Below are 27024 nucleotides of genomic sequence, written 5' to 3'. Positions count from 1 at the left end.
CATTGATATCAGTAATGAAGTTGGAAGTGAATGGTGGGAGCATTTCTATGCCTAGAAGGATTTAGAGTTTTGGAAGCAGTGCAAATGCTTGTGCAATGCTTCTCTTCCTGAATGGGTTTCCCAATTCTCTGCTTTTCTGCTTTTTAGTGTTCACAGAAGGAAGCCCTTTAAAAATAACTCTTGGTGAAGAGGTTGCTAAACTCCTATGGAGAACTGTTATGGAACTTATTCAATTCTTACCCAGAATATTTTACACAGTTCTTTATTATTCTGGGTTGTTGTTCTTTTTCAAAAAAAAAAAAAAACCTCAATGATAATATCTTCTTTAATCCAACTTGATACTCTACTACTATCCAGTTTTATGTTCTCTGAAAGAAGAGATGCCTTTGATAGGGGGAGGAGAGGGAAGCCTTGCAAGAGTACATCTGGAGCAACAGGAACTTAATGCAGAGTGGGTGGCTAATAGAGGTGTATATAAAGTTGGCTGCAACATTTAGTCGAATGAAGAGATAGAGTCGCTTCCACTTTCCACAGGCTAAAAAAAAACAGTCCAGGAGTTAGTGGAGCAGCATCCCTCAGTGCTTCCAGCCAGGATGCCCCCTCGGTCAGGAGCCAGTGCAGGGAAGCCAGAGATTGAGCCAGGGGTTCTCCGTCTCTTCACCTGGGAGGAAGTGGGGCTCCGCACAGGCAATGGAGACTTGAAGGAAGAGAGATGGCTGGTCATCGACCGAAAGGTTTATGATGTTAGTCAGTTCTATTTGCGGCATCCAGGTGGGCCTCGTCTCATCAGACACTATTCTGGACAAGATGCCACGGTGAGTCCTTGTTGAGGGAAAAGACAACCATGGAATGACCTGAAGGCTGCACAAAACATTTACTTTGAATACACACATTCCAGGTTGAGGTTGTGTCTTTCTCCAAGGGTCTCAAATAGAAGAATGGGTGGAAAGGAATCTCTCTTCTCTGAAGCTGAAAGGAATTCTGACATTACAGAACAGTCATTCTGGGTTGGACAGTCCAATACTTTAACACAATGTAAGGAAGTTCCAGATGGTGGTTGTATTGCTTGGCAATTTTGTAGTATTGATTAACAAAATCTGTCCAAAATTTAGAAGTTTGGAAAAAAGACAGGGCAGCAGCTAAGCAGCTACCGGTAATGTACAGATGTACAAGTTGATGTGATTTGCAGGCTTTCTTTTTTCCAGGTTGGGTCAATGGTTGACTGCAGTTAAGTTACACAACTTTATTGACATCTAGACAAAGTGAACAAAATACAGCTTAGGTCTGAGGACCAGATCAGAAGGTATTTGTGAAAAAGCATGGACACAGCTTATATTTTGCCTAAGCAAAATTCAGTCTGGCAGACTTTCTCGGTGAGAATATATGAGTAATATTGGTAGCATAGAAGTGGGACCTCTACCAAGTATTGCAGGATTCGTGCTGCACATGAAGCATGTTCTCATAGAAGTTGTAGGAAAAGATTTGCAATCCCACCACTGGAAAGAAGGAACTGGCAACTTTCTAAGTCAGGGCTCTCCAACCTTGGCAACTTTAAGACTCGTGGACTTCAACCAGCCTCAAGTTCAACCATGCTGGCTGGGGAATTCTGCGAGTTTAAGTCCACAAGTCTCTCAGGATTGAATTCTAGTTAAGTGTAGAATCTGTAGACTCTATTGTATATATCATAATACAATAGTTTATGGACCCAGAATTTGATTAACATTTTGATAAAATGTTTAAATGTACACACACCTGTAGATACATACATACATTTATATATAAGTCTATGTCATTATTGCTTCAGTGTATGTAGAAAATATAAATATAAGCTAAATAAAAAATTATCAGAACAGAGATTGACTTTTTCTATGTACCTGTTGTAGCTCGCATGTTGTACAAGGATTAGTAGCTGAAGCTCAGAAATATCTTCTGTGTTCTTGAATATCTATCAGGACTTTCAATCTTGGAAGCATCTGCAGCAGATGAAAAAAGACCACATTTTCTAGAGACATTCTGTCACTTCTAGACATTTCTGGTAAATACCTGATATATTCTGCCTTCAAGTTAATCTCTGACTGAAGGCTCTCTTTAAATAACACCATCTATTATGGGACATTCAGGCATTGATGGCATACTTGAGACCAAATCTAGCACTGATATTATCAAAATGTCTACATTGCCATTAAATCATAATGCTTGTGGCTATATGACAAAGAATTATTCTGAATGGAAGAATCTATATGCAGTCACTGCATGGATATCTTCTTCAAGGATGAATCTGGGAATTTATGGACATAGGAGGTGGTAAAGGAAAGGGAATGGGAAAGGAAAAGGGAAAACTGGGGTATTAGCAGATGAAGATTCCTTGATTACATAACCATGATGGGTTAAAACCCCAGTGTTTTTGTTAAGGCCTTCTGAGGTAGCCTGATACTTCTTGCTCTATGTAGGTTCAGCTGTCTCAAATTTTGATCTCCTGCTGAAGGTTTTTTTAGGATCTATTTCAATATAAACTGGGCATTTGATGGTATATTCTGGATGGAAATTGGAAGCATGTAGGTATGGTGATTTGTAAGCTTCCTGGCATTTATGTGTTCATTATGTAGTTTATGTGTCCATCATGTGTTTATTTTAAGAAAAGTGGACTTATTGGACACATCTAGGCTTAGGTTGATAATGGGATTGACGTATTGAAAGTGTTGCAATCCTGATAGAATTTAATGAGGGATTTTCATGGGTACAGATCATGAAAATGTCATCAGTAAATTTCATATAAATTCAGGAGTTGTGAACATTTGAAAATCTTCTGTGAACACATTGGCATATTGCAGAGTGATGTATGTGCACATAGATGTGGCATTCATGTGCAGTTATATCTGTTGCCAATGTAAAAATAGTGATGGATGAGATCAAAGTCTTGAATTTCTCCTTATTTCTACGTTGAATCTTTCATTGATCAGTTTCCATCCATTATGCCTTGTCTGGCCTTCAGGTGCTTTAGAAAATAGGTTTAACCCCTCCTCTCTATGATAGCTCCTCAAATATGGGAACCCTGCTATTATGTCTCCCTTGTTCCTTCTGTTCACTAGACTAGCCATGCCCAGTTCTGTTATTGTTTTTCATATGTTTTAGCCTCCAGTCCCCTTATCATCTTTGTTGCTCTTCTCTGCACTCTTTCTAGAATCTGTGGTGACCAAAACTGGATGCAGTATTCTAGGTATGGTCTTATTAAGGCTTTATAGAGTAGTATTAGTACCTCATTTGATCTTGATTGAATCCCTCTGTTAATGCAATTTAGGGCTGCATTGGCACATTATAGGCTCATATTTAATTGTTTGGCCACTAAGACTCCAAGATGCCTCTCCCAGTTACAGCTTTTAAGCCTGGTTTCTCCCAATTTTATATGTGTACTTTTGGTTTTTCATTCTTAATGGTAAGGCTTTATTTTTCTCTACATTGAATTTCATTTTGTTAGTTAGGGCCCAATGTTCAAATCTATCAAGATCCCTCTGGATCTTCAGCCTATCATCTAGGATGTTGGCTATTCCTGCTAGCTTAGTGTCATCTGCAAATTTGATAAGTTTCCCTTCTATTCCTCCATCTAAGTTGTTTATGAAGATATTGAAGAGTACTGGGCCTAAGATGGAACCTTGTTCTACCGCACTGCTTACTTCCCTACATGTAGATGTAGACCATTAAGGATTACTCGTTGAGTATGGTTTGTAAGCCAGTTACAAATCCATCTGGTGGTGACACTATCTATCCCACTTTTTTCTAGTTTACCAAAAAGTAGGTTGTGCTCTACCTTGTTGAATGTCTTGCTGAAGTCTGCTATGCCCAACATTTTGCTGGTTTACTAATTTAGTCACTATATAAAAGAATGAAATAAGATTTGTTTGGCCTGATCTGTTTTGAATAAACCTGTGCTGACTTCTACTTACTACTTTACTTGTTAAAGGAGAAACTTTAAAGAAGTTTACTTCTTTAAAAAGAGCCAAGGTGGTGCAGTGGTTAAATGCAGTACTGCAGGCTACTGCTAGATCAGCAGGTCAGCGGTTCAAATCTCACCGGCTCAGGGTTGACTCAGCCTTCCATCCTTCCGAGGTGGGTAAAATGAGGACCCAGATTGTTGGGGGCAATATGCTGACTCTCTGTAAACCGCTTAGAGAGGCCTGAAAGGCCTATGAAGCGGTATATAAGTCTACTGCTATTGCTATTGCTATTGTTTCTAGATGTTCACAGATCTGTTTCTTGATTATCTTTTTCAGTATTTTCCCAGGTATTGATGTTAGGCTGATTGGTCTGTAATTTCTTGGATCTGTTTTTCCTGCTTTTTTTGAAGATGGGAATCACATAAGCTTTTTTCCAGTCCTCTGGTAGTTTGCCAGTGCTCCAGGATTTTTGAAAGATACGGTACAATGTTCTATTGCTTGTCAAACATGTTTTTGATGGATGGTGGCTGTATGTATTCTTTTTCCATCTTGAAAATATTCCTTGAGCAATGAAAAAAATTCAAGGTCACTATAGAGTTGAGTTGTATAATTTTTGAATGTTTATTTCAGCTCCACTAAGTAGACCAGATCAGGAAATCAATTCCACAGTAAGGATAAAACTAATTTTATCAAGACTGGCTATGATAAGAGAACCTTGCAAGTCTGACTGGGCAGCCAACCAAGTCCAACTATTGCAGAGAAAGATGGTCCTGCCTTATTTACATTTCAAGTAAACTACAGCAGCACAGTTTTAGTCTTCAAAATTAATCAAGGTCATAGAGTTGGCCTCCTAGAGAGCCAGTTGTGAAGCATCACCTACAATACACTTTTCATTATTTCCAAAATGAACAAATAGCCAACTTAACTGGCATTTCCATCATGTTAACCAGATATTCTTCTCCATGTTAACCTTATTTGTATGTGTGTGTGTGTTTAGGATGCCTTTGAAGCTTTCCACAAGGATGAGGATCTGGTAAAGAGATATTTGAATTCCCTCCTAATTGGAGAGCTTGCCCCAGATCAACCATGCTGTGAGCCCACAAAAAATGTGAGTATTAGGTGATCTCAGCTGTTGGATTCCCTTTGCAGAACCTTTATTTTAGATAGTTAGGCGTACATGTGTATATGTATGTGTATGTATATATCCGCATCACACTAATCCCTTTCAGGGAAAATATCATTATGCAAAATGCAGTGGTGTAAAGAACATTAAACCAAAGGAATTAAAGATATAAGGTTAAAAAAAAATAGAAAAGGACAGTTAAATCTAGGTTACATCCATACTATCCACTTTATCTCTTCATATTTTTCTATTAGAAAGTGAAGACGAGTAGCCACCACAAATGTGATAGACAGATAGACAATCAAGAGATATTCTTACAAACTTTAATTGCTTCGTCTATGTCTATTTATCATTTCATTCATTATCCATTGCACTTTTAACTTCTCTCTCTCATTTTAAGGATATCCAGTCACAAATTTCTCAGTCTTCCCCTTGGCCAATTCACCTCTTAATAGTTTGTTTTACAGGTTGATTCATTCATTATTTTTCACTGCTCAAACCACCTCAACCTATTTATTTCATACAGTCACTAACTTTTGGATTTAATAAACTTCACTTAGGATCTTTTAACCCTATCTCTTTCTTTCACAGCTTCTTCAGTACCTCATTCCTATTAGAGATTTTTTTACTATTGCTGTTGTATTATTAACTGCAAATGTTGATGGCTTGGTTCTTTCTTTTAAGATCTGGACGTCCTATTTAGTATAATGACAGAGGGGCATTGGAAAGCATTTTCCAGATGAGACATTGACTTAGTCAATGACCTAGATCAGTGATGGCAAACCATTTCTGACTGCTGTGCCAAAAGCAAGGGGAGCATGGAGGCGTGTGCCGGTGTACCACACCCATAGTGCTATGCATGCAACCGCCCCCAGCGTGCATGCATGTATGTGATCAGCCACACATCCACACCCACATCCACACACACCACTTTGGCTGTGGCTTTTTCGCCTTTTCCAGGCTCCAAAGGCTTTCTAGGAGCCTGGGGAGGGCAAAAACAGCCTCCCCTGCCCCACCCCCAGACACCCTCTGGAGGCCTCAGGAGCTTCCCTAAAGCCCCCAGAAGGCAAAAAACTGACCTATAGGGAACCTGGAAGTTCAGAAATGGTGACTTCTGGTTTGTCTGTAGGGCCGGTTTTTGACCCCCAGAGCCTTCAGGAGGCTTCCCTGAAGGCTCCAGAGGGCGAAAAATGGACCTACAAGCAAACCAGGACTTCCGATTTGTCCGTAGGGCTATTGTTCACCCTCCAGAGCCTTCAGAGAAGCCTCCTGAAGGCTCTGGAGGTCAAAAAATGGCCCTACAGACAAATGAGAAGTCACCATTCCCGAACTTCTGGTTTGCCTGTAAGGCCAGTCTTTCACACTTTGGAGGCTTCAGGGAACCCTCCAGAGGGTGCAAATGGCCTCAAAAGAAGACCAAAGTCAGCTGGCCAATATGCAAGGCAATGCCTCACGTGGCCTGACAAATGGCTCCCCGTGCCGCATCATGGACCTAGATAATATTTTCTGGTCATCAAGTGGTACCATTGAAATAAATAAATAAATAAATAAATAAATAAATAAATAAATAAATAAATAAATAAATAAATAAATAAATAAATAAATGTCAGCGTTCCAAATATCATGCAGAATTAAATCAGAGTCCAAGGCAGAGCTATCCTTAAAGTTCCTATTTAATAAGCCAGACATGTTGGCAACAAACTGTGGAATCCCAAATCTAAAAGCTTCCTGGGATTCCACCCAGTTGAAAGTTCATGATCTTATCCCACACCCATAAATCCATCACATGGTCCAATCTTCTTCGGCCACACTGGCATTTCCACCCATTCAGTTCCAGTCAGATGCAGAGGTGCGGAGGCAAAAGATGACCTTGATTTCTAGAAAGGAATGACAACAACACATTCTACAATTCTACTCCTTACTATTCCCCCTCCCAATTACTACACTAATGAAACAGCATAGGAAAATAATGGAGAGTGCGGCAGGCCAAAAATCCTAAAAGGAAAATAATTGCAGGCCTGACGGCTTTGGTTATTGACTTCATTTCCTTTGTTTTTCATTGAAAGAAGAATGTGTAGTAATTTTTGAAAGCACTCTAGTTATCATTCTAAGAAGAAAATATTAGATCCCACATGTAAGAATCCAAAATCCTTTGGGCTGCGGAACAAAGATGATAGACCATTATTTAATTATGTATTGCATTTATCTCATGTACTTTTTTTGAACCTCCAGATGACATAAATGGGGGTCTCCCTAATTTATCCCAGAAAGTCTGTGTTGCAGCTTGGTCTGAGAGAGAGCAACTGATCCTAAGTCACCCAATAAGCTGCATGGTCAAGTGATTCATCCGGGTACAAATCCAACCTAAGGTTTAATACATAAAACTCAAGATGGGCTTTTGGTCTAGTCTTCCAAAAGGGTTCTAATGTTCTGAAGCAAGTAAAAAAAACCTGTCATCATTTTTTGTAGGAAATGCTGGTCAAGGAATTCCATGAACTGCGTGCAACAGTGAAGAAGATGGGGCTCTTGAAGTCAAGATTCAGCTTTTTTGCTTTCATGTTTCTGCATGCTTTCATACTAGACATTGCATCTTGGTTTACTATCTGGTATTTTGGAAAATCCTGGATGCCTTTCCTTCTTGGAGTAGCAATGTTCACCGTTGGACAGGTAACCATTTTGTGTTGCAGATCATAGCAGTTTAGAACAGTCTTCAATACATAGAGAGCAATTTAATTGTTTTCATTATAATTTAACACCTTGTGCACTTATCTCGGTTTTCAATTCTTTGAACTGTTGAATCTGTTCATAGTACTTCAACTACACACAGATTAAGAGTTGCCAGGGGAAGGTCTTGATCGGACTTTGTGGAGCAAGTTTCAACTTGTCGCTCCTGAGGAAGTGGACAAGGCCATGGGAGCAGTGAATGCCTCCACCTGTTTACTGGACCCGTGTCCCTCCTGGTCTCGGCCAGCAGGGAGGTGACACGTGGCTGGCTCCAGAGGATTGTTAACACTTCTCTTCAGGAGGGATCCTTCCCGCACCCTCTAAAGGATGCGGTGGTGAGACCCCTCCTTAAGAAACCTTCCCTGGATCCAGCCATCTTAAACAACTATCGCCCAGTCTCCAACCTCCCGTTTGTTGGGAAGGTTGTTGAGAAGGTGGTGGCCTTTCAACTCCGATGGACCTTGGATGAAACAGATTATCTTGATCCCTTTCAGTCGGGTTTCAGGCCTGGTTACGGCACCAAAACTGCTTTGGTCGCGCTGATTGATTATCTCTGGTGGGCCAGGGATAGAGGACATTCCTCTATCCTAGTGCTTCTTCACCTCTCAGCGGCCTTCGATACCATCGACCATGGTATCTTTCTGCGATGGTTACAGGAGGTGGGAGTGGGAGGCACCATCTTTATGTGGTTCTCCTCCTACCTCTCGGACAGGTCACAATCGGTATTGGTTGGAGGACAGAGATCGACGCCTAGGCACCTCAAATATGGGGTGCCGCAGGGTTCGGTCCTGTCCCCCCTCCTATTCAATATCTACATGAAGCTGCTGGGTGAGATCATTCGACGGCACGGGATCAAATATCATCAATATGCGGACGATACTCAGCTGTATCTGTCTGCCCCGTGCCAACTCAGCGAAGCAGTGGAAGTGATGTGCCAGTGCCTGGAGGCTGTCTGGGTCTGGATGGGAGTGAACAAGCTTGCACTCAATCCACACAAGACCGAGTGGCTATTGATGTTGCCTCCCAAGGATAATCCAGATATTCCACCTCTTAGCCTGGGGGGTGAAACTATACACCCCTCAGAGAGGGCCTGCAATTTGGGTGTCCTCCTGGATCTGCAGCTGACATTAGAACACCATTTGTCGGCTGTGACCAGGGGGGCTTTTGCCCAGGTTCGCCTGGTGCACCAGTTGCAGCCCTACCTGGACCGGGAGGCACTTTGAATGGTCACTCATGCCCTCATCACCTCAAGACTGGATTACTGTAACGCGCTCTACATGGGGCTGCCCCTGAAGAGTGTTCGAAGACTACAGTTGGTCCAGAATGCAGCCGCGCGAGCGATATTGGGTGTACCTAGATACATCCATGTTACACCTATCCTCCGTGAGCTGCACTGGCTCCCCATTGGTCTCCGGACATGCTTCAAGGTGCTAGCCGTTACTTTTAAAGCCCTACATGGTTTAGGACCTGGCTACCTGAGAGACCGCTTCCTGCCACTTACCTCCCAACGACCAACAAGATTGCACAGGTTGGGCCTCCTCCGGGTGCCGTCGACCGGACAATGCCGGCTGGCAGTCCCCCAAGGGAAGGCCTTCTCTGTAGCTGCGCTGGCCCTATGAAACGACCTACCCGTAGAGATCCGGACCCTTACCACTCTCCCAACCTTCCGTAAAGCCACCAAGACCTGGCTATTCCGGCAGGCCTGGGGCTGCTGATCAATATCCAGCCCCACTTAGATAGAATGGATGGTGTGTAATTTTAATAATTGTATCTTTTATCTTAATTTTTAAATGCTTTTTTATCTTGTCTGTAAGCCTCCCAGAGTCCCAAGGGAGTGGGAGGCATACAAATTTTATTAAATTGAAATTGAAATTGAAGAAAAGTGCTTCAGGATCTGAGCAAGTTATACTGCAGAATATGCATAATATTGCTTAATCCTTTTTGTCAGCTGAAATTAAAATGTTTGAAAGGAAGGCAGCAAGTAATAGTATTTGCTGGCAGCATACAGCATATAAAGTCTTATGTATGTATTGTACGTATGTATGTGTATGTATAGACACAGACATGTATCTATATATACAGTGTATAATCGCACAATATGTGTAATATAATTGTGGTTCTTTTTGATCACCATTAATTAATGGTAATTAATGATGCTCCTCTACCAATTAATTCATGCAGGAAAAATGTGGAGAAATTATATACATATGTGTCATGTTTGTTGATTCCAGATCCAGTATGGTTTTCTCCAACATGATCTTGGCCATGTGTCAGTCTTTGAAAAGCTCAAGTGGAACAGAGTAGCTCACTTCGTGGTAATTGGCATTCTTAAGGTCAGAATCCATCTAGGAGAAGGAAAATTTAAGTGATGATTTGTGATTATTTATATATTTGAAATTGGGTCTGCCTATCCATCGTTATTTTCTGTCTCTAGGGTTTTGAAAAATAGGATAAGGATAATGAACACTGATATAGAACAATTTAAGCACTGAAGGGCTGAAAATATAAGATCATCTTTTTGCAATGTCTCTGTAAGATGACAGTATTATTAATGCTTCCTTACAGAAAAGGGAGATGGTGTTAAGAGAAATATAGTCAGTCTGCATTTTATGGCTATGAATTATTTTTTAACAATACTGCACTATATTTGCTTTGATTTTTCACTACTGAAGAGAAAGTAATGGAAGCTGCCATGTAAATATTTTCCAAATGAGGTGCTGTACAAGGAAAGACAGGGCACAGAGTCTCTGAGATTCATGGACAGATCTTCACACTCCTGAAATAAATCTAACGACTGAACAGACAAATTATTTCCTGCAAAAGCCCACTCCCCTTTCGCTCCTCTTTTATTTCCTATGGGAGGAACCAATCACCTTCCACCTGTGACTTTACTCCCAAGTCTACCCTGATTTTGGAGTTGTTCTTTTCTCCTGGCAGCTCTGCACATGCGCACACTGGGAACAGGCTGTAGCTGTTCCTCTGCCTCACTGCTGTCTAGCTCCATAAAAAAATGTGTATGCTGCCATTTTGCACCAGTTTGGGAGACTCAGACATCATCAAGGATCTTCTGTGCATGCCCAGACATGTGTGCTCCCTCTACATAACTGGTAGTGAAGAAAATAGAATACCATTACTCCTCCGTAGGCACCTGATCTAGTCTATTTCTAGTTTATTTTTGTTTCACACAAACACATTTAGCAGCAAAACTGGAATTTTCAATAGCCAGTCTTGGAATGAAACCTTTTCAGATGCTTAATAAGAAGGAGAAGAAATGAAGCTAGTTTACACAAAAATGGTGGAGGTCAGAGCACTGTCACTGTACACAATTCAATTCCTGCTGGATGAAGGAAGTGTAAACCAACAAAACTGCAGGTGGTTTTTGTTTTATTTTGTTTGTTGATAGCTACTGTGTAATACATAGGATACATGATTATTCACAAATAGATGGAATTCATGTTTGTTCTTCTGTACTTCTCCAGGGAGGACCGGTGAGCCTATGGAACCACATGCATAACCAGCATCACGCCAAACCCAACTGCTTCCGCAAAGACCCTGATCTCAACACGCACCCATTCCTTTTCAGTCTGGGGAAGAAACTTTCTTTGAAGGTAAATAAATAGAAAGTCTTAGGCAAACAAAAGACCCTGAAAAAGGATTCGCAGTACAACAAGAAAAAACCCGACACCACCATAACTCTCATGAGCAATCTAGGAAAATAGAAAAAATATTTCTTTCCATCTCCCATATTTCTTTATAACAACTCTTATTGCTGTTGGATCGGTTCAGGCATTGCCTTATTTTCTATTCTCTGCTTCTGTAATAATTCTGTAAAACTTATTTTCTTATAGAATGGAATGGAATGGAATGGAATGGAATGGAATGGAATGGAATGGAATGGAATGGAATAGAATAGAATAGAATAGAATAGAATAGAATAGAATAGAATAGAATAGAATAGAATAGAATAGAATAGAATAATCTCCTTGATCAGTTTCCACCCATTGCTTCTTGTCCTGCCCTCGGGTGCTTTGGAGAATAGTTTGATTCCCTCTTTTTTGTGGCTGCACCTGAGATATAGGAATACTACTATCCTGTCACCCAGAGTCCTTCTTTTCTTTAAACTAGACATACACAGTTCCTGCAATCATTCTTCATATGTTTTAGCCTCCAGTCCCCTAATCATTGCTGCTGTTCTTCTCTGCACTCTTTCTAGAGTCTCCACATCTTTTCTACATCGTGGCGACCAAAACTGAATGCAGTATTCCAAGTGTGGCCTTACCAAGGCATTATGAAGTGGTATTAACATTTACGTGATCTTAATTCTATCAATTTATGCAGCCTAGAACTGTGTTGGCTTTTTTGGCAGCTGTCTGCACACTGTTGGCTCATATTTAAATGGTTGTCCAGTAGGACTGCAAGATCCTTCTCACAGTTACTACTATTGAGCAAGGTACCACATATACTGTATATGTGCATTTTGTTTTTCTTGCCTAAATGTGGGACCTTTCTTTTTTCACCATTGAATTTCATTTTGTTAGATAGTGCCCAGTGTTCAAGGTTGTCAAGAGCCTTCTGTCTTCTGGAATGTTGGCTATTCCTGCCAGCTTGGTGTCATCTGCAAATTCCCCATTTATCTCCTCTTCCAAATCATTGATAAAGATATTGAAGAGTACTGGGTCTAAAACAGAACCTTGTGGTACTCCACTGCATACTTCCCTCTATGTAGATGCAGTTCCATTGAGGACCTCACCAGTGGTGGGTTCTGGATCCCATTGCAACTGGTACGCTGCAACGGGCCCTAGCATCTAATAAGTGAATGCGTGCAGCACACTCACAGTGTGTGCATGCATACTTACTGCCCGCAATGCTCCAGCTGCTCGTCAGAGTGTACACTCCGTGCACATGCTTGAAACCCTGAGCAGCTCAAATAGCGGTAAGGATAGCGGGCGAGCGGGTGGGCCCTCAGGAGCACCATACCAGAATGGTACTTGGTGCTCCCAGCAGGCACTGCTATGCCTGTACCAATGTGTACCGATCGTATCCCACCACTAGACTACACGTTGAGTGCGGTTGATCAGCCAGTTATGAATCCATCTGGTGGTGATGCTGTCTAACCCACATTTTTCTACTTTATCTAATAGTAGGTTATGATCTATTTTATCAAATGCCTCACTGGTCCAATAAATTATATCGACAGTATTCCTCTAGTCCATGAATTTTGTCAAAGAATGCCATAAGATTAGTCTGACATGATCTGTTTTTGACAAACCCATGTTGACTTTTTGTTATTATTTTTTTTTTTTGGCTTCTGTTGGCTTTTTGTTTGCTGATTTTTGCTTGATTATCTTTTCCAAAATCTTCCCTGGCATTGAGGTCAGGCTGATAGGTCTGTAGTTTTTTGGGTCTATTTTTTTCCATTTTTGAAGATGGAAACTATATCACCTCTTTTCCAGTCCTCTGGTAGTTCCTTGGTGCTCCAGGATCTTTGAAAGATATTGTTCAGTGGGTCTGAGGTCTTTGTCTGCCAGTTCTTTCAGAACCTTGGGTATAATCCACCCGGTCTCAGTGATTTGAACTTGTCTAGGGTAGACAGGTGCTCGCTTACCATTTTCTTCCCTATTCTAATCTGTTTTTTGTCATGCTGTTTTTGATAGGTTGGACTGGCTTTTTTCCCTTTGTCTCAACACACATGCAAAAAACAAGTTAAATAGTTCTGTTTTCTCCCTGTTGCTTGTCACCTTCTTTCCACTTTCTCCAGTGATCAACCAATTGTTTCCTTGACTTTTTTTCTTGTTTTTAACATGTTGGAAGAAGCTTTTTTGTTATTTTTTACATTTGTCGCAAGCCTTTCTTCATTATGAGCTTTAGCTTTCCTCACTTCATCTTTACAGGCTTGGGCTGTTTGCTGATATTGTGCCTTAGTTATGTGCCCCCCTTCCACTTTTTATACTTATCCTTTTTGTCTTTCAATTTAACACAGAGTTCTTTATGCAGCCATGTTGGTTTCTTTTGAGAGCTGTGTTATTTTTCTTCTTTATTGGTATTGTGCTAGACTGGGCTTTTATAATCTCACTTTTCAAAATTTACCAAGCTTCTTGAGTTGTTTTCCCCTTGAGGATTCTCATCCATGGAACCCTTTCCAAACTCTCTCTAAGATTATTGAAATTTGCTGTCTTAAAGTCAAAGATTAGTTCGACTTTGTTGTCTACTACTTGTGCTTGCATAATGTTGAATTCCAATATTGCATGATCACTTGCCCCCAAGGTTCCTGTAGCTTATACACCTTCTATCATTTCCTCTCTGTTAGTGAGAATTACGTAAATCGAATATAACTGATCCCTTGTTCCCTTCTCTACATTTTGAGAAACAAAGTTGTCTACTAGGTTTGTTAGGAACCTGTTGGATCTTCCACTTGGTGCAGAGTTTGTCTCCCAGTTGATGTGAGTGTAGTTAAAATCCCCCATTACTATTGTGGTGTGCTTCCTACATACCTTAGTTACAGAGGTGGGTTGCTCCTGGTTTGGCCTTGTTTGACCAAACCGGTAGTGGAATTCAGGCCTGGGTTGCAAAACTGGCAGTGACCCAGACCTGCCACATCCCTGAACTGGTTTCCTTGCCGCCATTCGGTTGCTGCCATTTTGGTTTTTAGTGACTGCTCATGCACAGTTCACTGTAAATTGTTCTGCGCATGCACAAAGAACAATATACATTGAACAGTGCATGCGTACATAGCGCTCTTCGTTTTACTGGTAGTAAAACTGGCAGCAACCCACCTCTGCTTAGTTAGCTGACTAGCAAAAACTAGCATAGACCTATGGCAATGTCATTCCCCACCCCATTAATATTGACCCAAATGCATCCAAGATAATTAGATCTGTTAATAATTCTGAGCTACATTTAATGACACAAATCTCCACTGCACTTCTGTATTAATCTGTACATTTTCCAAATAACATGTTTTGATCCACATTTTCCTGTGAAGTGCAGTCTAATAATGCATTCCCCTTCCCAAAAGTTGTGCTTAGATGAATGCAAAGTCAAGTAACTTAACTAATGAATTGTGCATGTTCAAGGCTGCAGTAAAATACGGTGCCTCTCCAAAAGTTGACAAACTATAACTTTTAATATCACAAAAAAGAGAAAATAATGTAACATTGGTGATTCAATGTATGAATTGAAACAAGTGAATTAAATTGAATCAAATTAAAACGAAATCACATTTAATATTGGTATTGCCTTGTCCATGTTTTTCCCCCTGACCCTGTCTATTTTGGAAAGGTAGTTTCCCTCAAAGATCAGAGGCAACCCTCAGTGCACAAAGGCTGTGCGTACAGCAGAAAATCAAGAGAGACAGATCAAATAATCTGTGATATAATAATAAGCAAAGATGAATCTTTTCAAGAACCTATATTGTAAAGAATGGGCACAGACAACATGACCCTGATGTGGAATTTACATAGTTGACAATTTAACTGTTTGTTCTATTTCTCCTTGTGCAGCTTGGAAAGAAGAAAAGGAAGTATATGCCTTACCAGTACCAACATAATTACTTTGCCCGTAAGTGTTTTACCATGTTTACAGGAGCCTAAATTTGGAGGAGAATAACCAATAAAGTCATATATCAGCACTATATAACAGAGCAGACTAAGAAACCAATGCCCCACAGGTCGGGATTACTTTTATTGGAACACCTAGAGCAGGTGTGTCACATTGGCCACACCCAGCCCATTTTAGCGAAGGGGGGGAAGTCGTGATATGTTACGTGACGACAACATGACACCGTGAGTTTGACACTCCTGACCTAGAATAACAGGATCTTGGAAATATGAATGTGTTTCCGCCCTTAATGCAAAGCAGGGAGCTGCCTGAGACATTTACACAAATTACTTTCTTGGAAAGGGCTCAGTGACTTGATAGCAACTCTTTCTCCTGGCTTTCAAGGCCATTCCTTATTCCCTCTACATCAGGTTTCTGACACTATAGAAATACCCTGATGAGCAATGGGGCAATAGGTCAGAGAATAAGGCGGTTAGTTTAATGCAAAAAGGGATTCAGAGGCAGATGTTTGTTTCCTCTAGGATATGTTCTATTTTTATTTTAATCACACACTCATTTTTGTATTCTCGTTTTGCATTTTTATATTAGTCCTTGCCCCATTGATATTTACAATTGGTGTCCAACTGGTTTCCTATCGCTATGTATTTCAAAGAAAAAAATGGTTGGTAAGTCATAGCACCTCTTTATTTTAGGGGATTGGTGTATGGTCAAGTGTAACACATAATGGTCCTGAATCCTCTTTCTTTCTAATGAGCCACAGGAGATGCATTACAAAATGCAAATTGCTTTCTTTCCTTCATTCCCCACAACATCATGGGAACATTCCCTGCCATTCATGATTTCATTGGCCTTCCCTCTTGTCAGCACCATTGAACAGAAAATGTACCTTGTTTGGGAAGGGAAGGGTGAGCAATAGGCAAATATTACAATCCAAGCCAAGGAATGCTTATCACAGCTACAAAGAGCTGACCACAGTCTCTACCCTGATGTTAACAATGAGCCTGTTCCACTGGGTTACATCAGGCATTGGGGAAGTTATCTCCTAGACTGGGAATCTTTTCCAAACCAACCTGAAAGTCAGATAACAACCATACGCTCCTCCAGGCAGAGACAGTGGCAACAGTGAAACAGAAAGGGATGAGGAGCAGAGGAAGAGATTGCCAGGAGATTGCATTTCTAACTACCATGGATATTAGGGTGCACTTCCAGAGGGATGGGGGAGAGATTATCTGGGCACTGATATGGGGAGTACAGACACATTCTAATAATGCAATGCTCTAATTAAACATACTGTGGGTATGAAGCTTCATTCCTTCCCATGAGTACAGAACCCACCCCCACCCCCACTACTCAAATTGAGCCATGCCACTACCCATTGCAATTCTCAGCCACTGGAAATGACATCAAAACCTTTAGCAGCTTCAAGAATTCCATTTCTGCCCTAGAGAAATTCTTTCCATTTTGATGTAGAACAAGGTTTCTGCACAACTGATGCTAGTATGCTCCATCCCCACTCCTTTTTTATCATTGTGGGAGTTTTACTAGATACACAAAGGAAGAGACCCTGAAAGTCCTTCAGCACTACATTGCAGGCTGCCTATTACTCAACATGTTATTGCATTATAGTCTTTAGTATGCCACATTGTAGCTAATTAATCTGAAATTGAAAAAGGACCTCATAATAATGATTCACACATTGTTACCATTGTGCTTATTTAACATTCTGTTCTTTGACAGGAGCTGTTTAACAATCTTTTCTATAACTTCCGGGTCTGCCTCATGTATGTTCCTTTAATGGGATTTAAGAGCTTTATGGCTTACTACTGGTTAGCAAGGTAATAATTATATAAAACTCTACCCTGCTTCTATGACTCAGCTAATGCTTTTAACTGCTGTGAAGTCAAAGAGAGACCTTCAATATGTACATTACTAGCTTTGTTTACCACTTTGAAAAAATAATGAGGTCTCCATTTCTTGACTTAATATGGGGATCTAAAACAAAATAAAAAAATTAGTATACACTGTTACTGATCGCTATTATACTACAGTGATACTATACGGATGCTATAATATCTGTATCTATGACTATATGGCTTGGGCTTTTTAACTTAAAAAATGATGTGTCATCCTTCGTCAAGCTCACCTCAAACTAGTTTGTAACATAAAAATGAAAATAAAAACAACCATGCTATTGAAAAGAGCATAGCTCACCACAATAATTTTGATCCAACTCTTGTTATTGCTTGGTCATCACCAATTAGCAAAGTATTACTTACCAATACCTCTATACCAGCAGTGAAATCCTCCTGGTTAGGCCTGGTTCGGCCGAACCAGTAGGGATATTTGTCTGTGGTTCTGGGAACCGGTAGTAAAAAAAAAAAAAAAAGCTTCTGAGGGTTGCACGCGATCATTGGAAGCTTTTTTCCTTCTTTTTAAAGCATTTTTTCCCTGCCGGTTCACCCTCTTTAAAAGTTCTTTAAAAAGCTTCTGATGATGTGCAGCTCACAGCTGAGCTGAACCGGCAGGGAAAAATGCTTTACAAAGTGAAAAAAAGTTGGCCACGCCCACCCAGCCACATGACACCCCCCACCAAGCCAGAATGGGGGGGATTAGATTTCACCACTGTTCTAAACAGCCAGTAATTATCAGTTTCAAATGTTCTTCACTAATTGCCAAATAGCTTCATCTGAGAACAGAGGTTGGTGTTTAAAAGCTTGATCTTGCACTATGAGAAGGTTAGTACAGGAGGAGACATTTCTTTAAGGATTGGTCTGGTACTTTCCATCCTCAGAATAAAATATTGTTATTGATTTGTCCTGAACTTCACAGTTGGATAAAAACTGCATTTCAATGGCTTCATCCAAGGAATGAGGGCATTTGGAGAGCCGCCTCCATATGCATATACAACAGGGGTGGGTTATGGCCAGCTTTACTGCCGGTTCACTCGTGCACATGTTTTGTCTGTGTGCACGTGCTGGATCCGTGCTGGATGCGCATGCGCAATTCAGTTAAAAATGTCCTGTGCATGCGCAGAACTCAAAAACAAGATGCCAGGGGCAGCCACCAGGGAACCAGTTCGGGGGTGTGGCAGGGCTGGATCGCTGCCGATTTCAGCAACCCAGGCCACCATACCACTACTGCTTTGGCCAAACCGGTCCGAACTGGTAGGAGCCCACCATTGATATACAACCTGTCTCCCAACATGTGTTTCATCCAATCTACAGTACCTCGTGTCAAAAGGCCTCAAATGTAGTGTTTCCAGCATGCCATTTTTTAGCCCAAAAATCCTCTTGGATGTTGGACCAATTAGCTATAAGGCTGATCAGGGAAATGAAGGAATTTTAGATTTCTTTAATGTTTTCACAAATCAATCCTTTCTTACAATCTGGCTAGCAATCTACCTGAAAGATTGTTTCCTAAACAAACTGACAAAGACACAAATGAATGCTGCAAAATGCCTAGATGGGTCATATTGTGGAGGAGGGAGAACTAGAAATTTATTTGGGACAGTGGTGAAATCTATTCCCCCCCCCCCCCAGTGGTTCTGAGAACGTGGCTTGGTGGGAGGTCATGTGACTGGGTGGGTGTGGCCAACATTTTTTTCATTTTTAAAAGTATTTTTTCCCTGCTGGTTTGGGTGAACCGGCAAGGGGGAAACTGCTTTAAAAAGTGAAAAAAAATTTCCAAGCTGCACGACCATCAGATGAACTGGGAGGATTTCACCCCTCCTTTGGGATCTTTTGCCAAAGGAAGGAGCTGTTTGTAACTCATATGCCATTAAAAACTCTGGAGACAATGTATGTAGTGATATTCAATCCAGAAGAACGTCACTATTCTGTTTAGGGGCTGGGATTCTTTGTGTAGCTGTTGGCCAGTTCAAACTAAGCAACAATTGGCTCAGACTGATGTGTGTGAAACCCAAACTCACAAGTATTGCAAATGAGAAGTGATTATGGAAAAGGAGCTGCAAAGGGAAATACAGACAAATCTTAAGCACTTCCCCGCTTCTTTAGGAACTAAGCTGAATTTAAGCACCTTTATCCATCTTTCTTACCCAATAGGTAATCCAAATGTGGGCAGTTCATCAACTTGTGTAACTGATAATACTATTTACTCAATTGAGAACTCTGAAGAATATAAGTTTTAGAATACCTGAAACTTCTAGAGGGATTAAAGTGTGACAGATTGCATAAGATTATTACAGAATGCCATAGCTTTAACTCCCTGCTTTTACCTATAAAATTATGTTTCTGTATAATCCGTGCAATAATGTGGTAACAGTAATGATCATGTTATGTTTTGGGCTGAGAAAAGCAGCTTTACTAGTGAATGAACCATTTAAAGAATTTGTTTGAATCATTATTATTGTTTTAATGTCCACACAGGTACTTAGAATCTGGATGGTTTATCTGGGTCTCACAGATGAACCATATTCCAATGAATATTGACTATGATCAGAATTTAGATTGGTTCTCTGCCCAGGTGAGATAGTTTCTATTTAAAGGGGAAATTTCTTGTCTTCAGATAATCTTATTCAGAAATGCTGGGTCCTTAGTTCTGAAACACAGGGCCAGATCATGTTGTTGTTTTCTTAAATATTTCATGCCCTTATTTACATTGAAACATTGTCTTATGAAGAGCAGGTAGTACAAATGAAATGTCTGTGCTGGCAGCTAGAAATCACTTTCATATTGCAGTTTCTGGGAAAATCACAATTGCGGCATGATGCCCTTTCTCTTCTCATGGAGAAAAGTTACAGGGGCCAACAATGAACTCATTGTCCATAGTAGATGATGAGATGGTAAACAATGTAGTACATTGCCTGTTAATCTTCCTTGCTTCTTCAGTAAAGCAGGAACAGTTTTATTGTTACTGCTGTTTACTACTCAGTAAAGCAGGAACAGCACCAATGCTATTAGTCCTCCATCCAAAAGGACACTTTACAATTCCAAGTCCCCACATGTGGACTCCAATTCACATAATTGTTCTTTTTGGGATCATGAATCAGTTTTTCAATGGCATAGAAATTAACTTTGTGAGATGCATTATCCACAGAATGAGAATATAGATCCATAAGACTAACTGATTCAAGATAGGAATAGCCAAACAATGATGGTGATAGGGGAAATACTGCCATTTTCTCTTTATATTGTAGAGAAGAAAATATCAGAGTGTTGAAAAACATTTTGTTGGAATGTATATTTATGCAACAACTACAATAGTGTGCAGCCAGTAGATAGTAGTATTTAAAAGTTAGGATCTATGGTATATATTCTACGTTTTTGGCACTAAGTAGAGTTTCCTGTTACAGTTGAGCAATTAAGCAGTAAAACACATGGTGACATTATCTTTATATGAATCTGTGGTGCTATATATAAACAGAATTTCTAACATGGAGGAAGTCTAATTTTCCTAATGGTAATTACAGCAATCTCCCCAGAAAGGGTAGAGTGACTATGTACATGTGGATGTACCCAATGATTCTTTCATTTTTTTAAAAAGCATGTTTCTTCATGCTTTCTTGGCGTCATTTTCCCTTAGGGCTTTTTACCAGTTATTATGGAACTAGAGATTGGCTTGGATACAATCAATTTCTAACTGTGATTTAGACAAGATAATTAAGGGATGGGACTAAATGAATAAATTATGTGACTAGGCCTCCAGCAAGCATTGAGCAATTTAAAGTTGCTACCTGAAACCTTATCACGGTGATGCAAGTTAACAAGAGAAACAGTGTATAGTTGTTGTGACATTAATAAGATGGTTTCTGCATAGATAATCTGTTCTATCACAAAGAAAGAATGAAACATGATGAGAGACAAGACAGGTTTTCTCTCTTTTTTTAACAGTAAATCATAAATACAAATGCAAAATGGCTAGTTGTATATCATCTTATAGGTCCTCCAAATGTAAGCTAGTGCCATCCTTTATTATATCTTTCCTGTTGGTCTACCAACCAAGTTTATGTTACCCATCTATATATTTCATTTGGATTCTACCTTTTCTTTATGGGACTTACAGCCAGTTTTTAAGGTAGCTCTAAAGATTGGTTTATTCATGCACAGTTTTCCTTTTCCAATTTCTTTTTTGTTTTATTTTTGTAATAGCATGATATAATTCCTGGGGATGGGAAATGGTAAACTTTTAATGCATGTTTAATAGTGATGGGATTTTAAAAAATCTATTACAGGTTCTGTGGGTGTGACTTGGTGTGTGTGTGGCATGGCTGGGTGGGCGTAGTAGGGGAAAGATACTGTAAAATCTCCATTCCCTTCACATTCCAGAGGAAGGTTACTGCAAAATCCCCATTTCTTCCCAATCAGCTGGGACCTGGGGGGGGGCATTAGAAGTCGTATTTAACAGTATTCTGAACCACTCAAAATTTCTGCTACCGGTTCTCCAGAACTGGTCAGAACCAGGGACGGGGAGGCAGGGGAGGCAGGACCTCACCACTGTCATCATGAAAAGAAAAAAAATTAAAAGGAAAAAGGCTGAAGTAGTTGCTGCCCGAGTCACAGTGGATGACTCTGCTTAGTGCTTAACTGCAGGAGGAGGCGAGAGAACCACGTGCCTCCTTTAATCTATTTTTATGGTCACTTGAGCAGAGTTAAGCAAGGGTTAAAAGGTGAAAAATTCCTTATGCAGAGGAGGCACGTGGTTCTCTCGCCTCCTCCTCAGAGGGCACTTTTTTAGAGGCTTTTTTTAAACAGTTAAGCAGAGTCATCCACATCGTGACTCTAGCAGCAACTAGCCCAGCCTGGCTTCAGCAGCTCTTGCCTTTTTCTTTTTACATTTTCATCATGGCAGACAAGAGCAGAGTTGAAATCCTCTGTGACACAGCTGGAAAAGGTATGTGGGTCAGAGGGAGGGGGAGGAGTTCAAAATTATTGTAATTTGTAAGTAATTTTTATTGTAATTTTTGTGTGTGTGCGTACGTTTGCATGTGTTTGTTTCTTCAATTCACTCAAACAAACTCTCTCTCAATTTGAGAGAGAGTTTTTTTGAGAAGAGAGGGGCAGCCTTGTGTGAGAAGAGAGGGGCAGCCCGACAGCAGACGCGGGTCTTTTACCCGCCTCTGCTGGCGGGTTGGCGCAGCGAGCTCTCCGGTGGTGGTGGTGCTGGCAGCGGCAACAGCAGCAGCAGCAGCAGCAGCAATGGCAAGAGTCCCACCGCCCAGCCAGATTCACCAAAAGTGGCACCAGCAGCAACGGGACATGCTTGGGGAAGGTTCTCCGCTCTCATTTTCCTCAGCCTCCGCACTATTGGTGTATGTGTGTGTGTATGTGGGGGAGGGGGTTAAACCATCACCCTGTGTCAGAATTGATAGGAAATAAAAGGCTAAATTGGTTTTAGCCTACTTACCTCCCCAATATGCAAAAGATCACTTGGAGTTAAGTAAGACTTTTAAATGATATTTGCTTCAAAACGTTTAAGAAACTTGGTTTCCCTACCTTTCAAGGCAGGCTTGGCATTTAACTAGTTCTAATCCATCTCAGTAACAGATGATATTTCTTCAGGCAACCGGCAAACTATGATTTAGGTTTAAGGATTAGATTCTGAAACGTTTTGCTAAGATGGCATATCTGCCAAATCAAGGAACAAAATCATGCCCCCTCCTCCAAACAATTTTGTCCTGTTTAGTTTTGTTCTGTTCTTGGTTATTTTCTGTGAGTTTGTATTTCATCCCTTGAATGAAAAAAATGGAAAAAAATATGTGAAGTTACTTAGCCTAATATACTAAAGTAACAAATCTTCTTTACACATCATGATCAGTTCTAAACTATGGATTTATAGATCACAATGGTTGTGTTCATACAATAGGTTAAGCCAAAAACAAATCATAGATTAGTTGATTGAGCCAAACCAATATGTCCCTTGATTTATACTTTATAACAAAATGAAGCCCCTTTGCCTTAGTACACGTTCATACATCTTATTCAGCCTTAGGCAAAAGAAAGATTATTTCACTACTTGATATATGGAAAAGAGGAAGTCGCCATGAAGTTTTAAGACACATTAACTTGCTGTCAGGAATCTTTCCAATATCCCACAAAGAAGACATGATTTTTTGTTAATTTGTTTAAGCAAACAGTTGAAGTTCCTTCAAGTGTTTTGGAATAGATTCTTCTATATATAGCTCACATTTCTTATTTAGCTGATGATACCTCTGTTAACATTAACCCATTGTAAAAATAACAGCAATTGAATGTTTTATCACAATCAACACATTACATGACTGGAGTAAAATTAGCGGCACGGCGGTTTTTGCCTCTTGAAAGAGGGCAAAAGCCGCCCTGCCGCCCCAGCGCTATGTCCAACATAGAGGTGGGACGCCTCTATGTCGGACATGGCATCCTGCCTCTATGTCGGACATAGCGCCAAGGCGGCAGGGTGGCTTTTGCCCACTTGCCTCACCAGCCATAAACCTCCCCGCACGTCACTGGTCAGAACCTGCTGAATACCACCTCTGATGTTTATATTATTATTTTTATTAAAATTGGAGGGTACATTAATTCATATGATTTGGTTATATCCAGTTTTGTTTGGACTAAAATTAAAGCCCACAAAAGTAGATTTATGAATAAATGTTTTATATTAAAATGTTATTTTGAATACATTCCAAAATCAGGCAAGCTGCTTTTTAAAGGAATTACATGAATTATGAATTATATAAAATATAATTATGAAACAATTTTTGAGGAATTATTAAGAGAAATTATATTGAACCAAGTAAATGATATTGAAAGACCTATCTATTTCTGAATATTAAGGACTGTATTCAAGAAAATGTAACAATTTTAAAGCTATTTTTTCTACTCAAAAGACAATAATTCAAAATAATTTTATAATGGTACCTTCTTTTGAAAATAGGAGAAAAACAATTGGTCTAAATCTGCTTGCTGATGGCTGAATGGAGATTTGGAGACTGATCTATTTGATCCCAACCTAATGCCCTAACTTTTACAGAAGTAATTACATAATATTTCCATGTCTACTTCTAAAGAAATAGTTCAATAAGAATGACTCAGGGAAGATGACTTTAGATTCACCGGTTGGTTGATTCACTCCAAAAGAGAACTACATTTCTCCTGAAAAGAAGCCAGCGTGTTAAGCAGAATAAGCAATTGAATCTGAAATATTACCAATATCCTAGTCTGTGCAATTTTTTCCCCGTGCATATATATCACTGGATTTCATCCCATGCACACAGCACCAGTTCAATAGTTGGCCTGGATTGCCTGGTCTGGATTCAGAAATATTTCTAATTTCCTTCTGGACAGGGACCATACTATAAATGTAACAAACATTTGGAAATGAATGATGGTCTACAATACTGTAAATTGGAAGTTATTGGAAGTCTACATATTTTTTTTATTTCCCCCTTAGCTCGCAGCAACATGTAATGTGAATGAATCTCTATTCAATGACTGGTACACTGGGCATTTGAATTTCCAGATTGAACATCAGTAAGTACAAGCTATATGGAAAGGTTATACAGCATATAATGCAATGTTTGTACAGCTTTTGTCACCACTAAGCATCACATGCATATTATGGTCCATGTTTGAAGCCAAATGATGGCTGTGGCCAGGAGTTTTGGCTAGTTTTAAAGAAAGCGGATCTTGTCCCAGTTATACATGCTGTGGCTATTCCAGACTGGACTTTGGGATCTATCCTGTAAAAATGCCTAGAAACAGCATTTCATATAAAATGCAGCAGTGAAACTAATATCTATGAGCCATGGTGACACAGTGGTTAGAGTGCAGTACTGCGGGCTACTTCTGCTGATTGCCAGCTGCCTGCAATTCGGCAGTTCAATTCTCACTAGGCTCAAGGTTGAATCAGCCCTTCATCCTTCCGAGGTGGGTAAAATGAGGACCCAAATTGTTGGAGGCAATATGCGGACTCTGTAAACCACTTAGAGAGGGCTGTAAAGTGTGTAAAGAAGTAAAGTCTTACTTCTAGATATATAGCAGATTATATGGTTGATAATTATAATTCATTTCTGGACCAAGTCAAAATGCTGGTTTTCACCTTTAAAATTCTTAATTCAGATTTCAAAACCTGTGAGCAACTGCATAGTACCCTACTACAAAGTAACTCATTAGGAAAGATCGTGGTTCAGCAATAATCAGAAGGACCTCAGCTTGTTCATCCCTACCTCAAACTCTTTGGGAACCAGACAGGTGAAAGGTTATCCTCTTCTGTATCCACCTGCCTGTATGCAATACTGAATAGGAAACCCTCTGACATTGAAATGGGAAGGGCAGTAATGACAGCAGGATCCAAATTACAGTAGAAGTGTCTTCTACTGTGTCCTCTTGATATTTTTCCTCTCTTTCCACAGTCTTTTTCCAACCATGCCTCGACATAATTATTACAAGGCGGCTCCCCTGGTGAAATCCCTTTGTGCCAAGCATAACATTAAGTATGAGTGCAAGCCCATGCTCACTGCTTTTGCGGATATATTGCGGTAAGTGTGAGCCAACAGGAAAAAGGCCATTTGCAGCCATGTCACCAAGAGAATATCTCAAGTGAAGAGTAGCCTGAAAGAACTCATGGCTGTGCAAATGTGCTTTTGATTAATGTGTTCCATGTTCCTTTTTCCTTCTGCAGCACCCTGAAGGAATCAGGAAAGGTCTGGCACAATGCTTATTACCAGGAAAAAAATCAATACCAGTGAGGAATTGGGATGGCTCCTTTGTTATTAACACCTGCTGTTCTCTCTTAGCCTTTGTGATTTTAAAATAATTTAAATAATAATATTTTTAATCTATTGATTGTTTTATAATGTTGTTGCCACCATCTGTTTTTCATGAGATGGATAGCCATGTACAGTGGATGACTAAATAAATAATATTGAAAAGAAATCTTGTGGTAAATTATTCTGGATGGATGGATGGATGGATGGATGGATGGATGGATGGATGGATGGATGGACGGACGGACGGACGGACGGACAAACAGATTAGAGAAGAAGAGGCCAAGATGGTAAATGATCTATTCCACAAAGAAGCATCCAAGATGTACTTCCAACTGCAGTGCAACACCATAGAAACATGAAAGCTGCCTATCAGCCAGCCTGCTGCTTGCTGTCATGGAAAGTGGGGGAGGGGGTGCTGCTCATTTGAAAATTTTCCTTTGCAGCTTTGCATCTACCAGCCTTAGTTTTGCTTATCTCACCATGGTCATTTCTTCCAGCTTTGTATGCCGCGGCCAGAGACGATGCTCTTGAATCAAAGACATTCTCAAAACATTTCTTGTCCTGTGCTTGCCCTCTGATTGCCTAGCTACAAGGGTGTCAGGCTCTACGGTTTGTTTCAATTTGATGCTTGATGAGTTTGCTCCGCTTATTGCAAAAACGCTGCCAGTCGCCAACTCCTCTTTCGTACTTGAAAAGCTCAGCCGAGTTGGCTCTTTCGGTACTTCCCTCTCCGCGTTTGTTCTCCACGAGAGCAGCGTCAGTGACGCTGTTGGCCAATCGGTGATGGAACTCCCTCGTCAGGACCCGCCCAGTCCGCCCTCCCAATGGTGGTGAAAAGGACAGCGCCAAGTTCCCCGAAGCTTCAGTCGGTGGGGAGGGGGTGGCTTCCCAGCAAGGAGAAGCTGGGATCAGACGGAGGAGGGAGGCTGATCCCACGACCGATCAGTCCGGTCCTTCGCGGCGGTTCACCTGGGAAGAGATCA

The 27024-nt window shown here is 40.4% G+C and overlaps 1 protein-coding gene across 1 annotated transcript; it reads left to right on the top strand.

Moving 5' to 3' along the window:
• The first annotated feature begins 544 nt into the window (after positions 1-544).
• On the top strand, positions 545-26171 carry LOC148049519 (acyl-CoA (8-3)-desaturase-like). The gene is made up of 12 exons (XM_087718642.1): positions 545-815; positions 4930-5040; positions 7525-7722; positions 10011-10112; positions 11259-11387; positions 15279-15336; positions 15925-16001; positions 17074-17171; positions 19722-19818; positions 24724-24803; positions 25685-25810; positions 25954-26171. The coding sequence occupies exons 1-12, from the start codon at positions 594-596 to the stop codon at positions 26018-26020; spliced, it is 1365 nt and encodes a 454-aa protein (XP_087574768.1). The 5' UTR covers positions 545-593; the 3' UTR covers positions 26021-26171.
• Positions 26172-27024: the final 853 nt, after the last annotated feature.

Source organism: Thamnophis sirtalis, unplaced genomic scaffold (genome assembly GCF_051295495.1).
Source record: "Thamnophis sirtalis isolate CommonGarterSnake01/CBP01778 unplaced genomic scaffold, rThaSir2_p1.2 scaffold_1, whole genome shotgun sequence".
Taxonomy (NCBI): Eukaryota; Metazoa; Chordata; class Lepidosauria; order Squamata; family Natricidae; genus Thamnophis; species Thamnophis sirtalis.
Note: the sequence above shows the minus strand (reverse complement) of the source record. Positions and strands in the feature narration are given on the sequence as shown.

Excerpts from the sequence above, each read along its gene's own strand:
- LOC148049519 (XM_087718642.1), top strand. The coding sequence starts at position 594 with ATGCCCCCTCGGTCAGGAGCCAGTGCAGGGAAGCCAGAGATTGAGCCA. Across the intron at positions 10,113-11,258 it reads TGGTAATTGGCATTCTTAAG|GGAGGACCGGTGAGCCTATG; the intron begins GTCAGAATCCAT and ends GTACTTCTCCAG. Across the intron at positions 11,388-15,278 it reads GGAAGAAACTTTCTTTGAAG|CTTGGAAAGAAGAAAAGGAA; the intron begins GTAAATAAATAG and ends CTCCTTGTGCAG.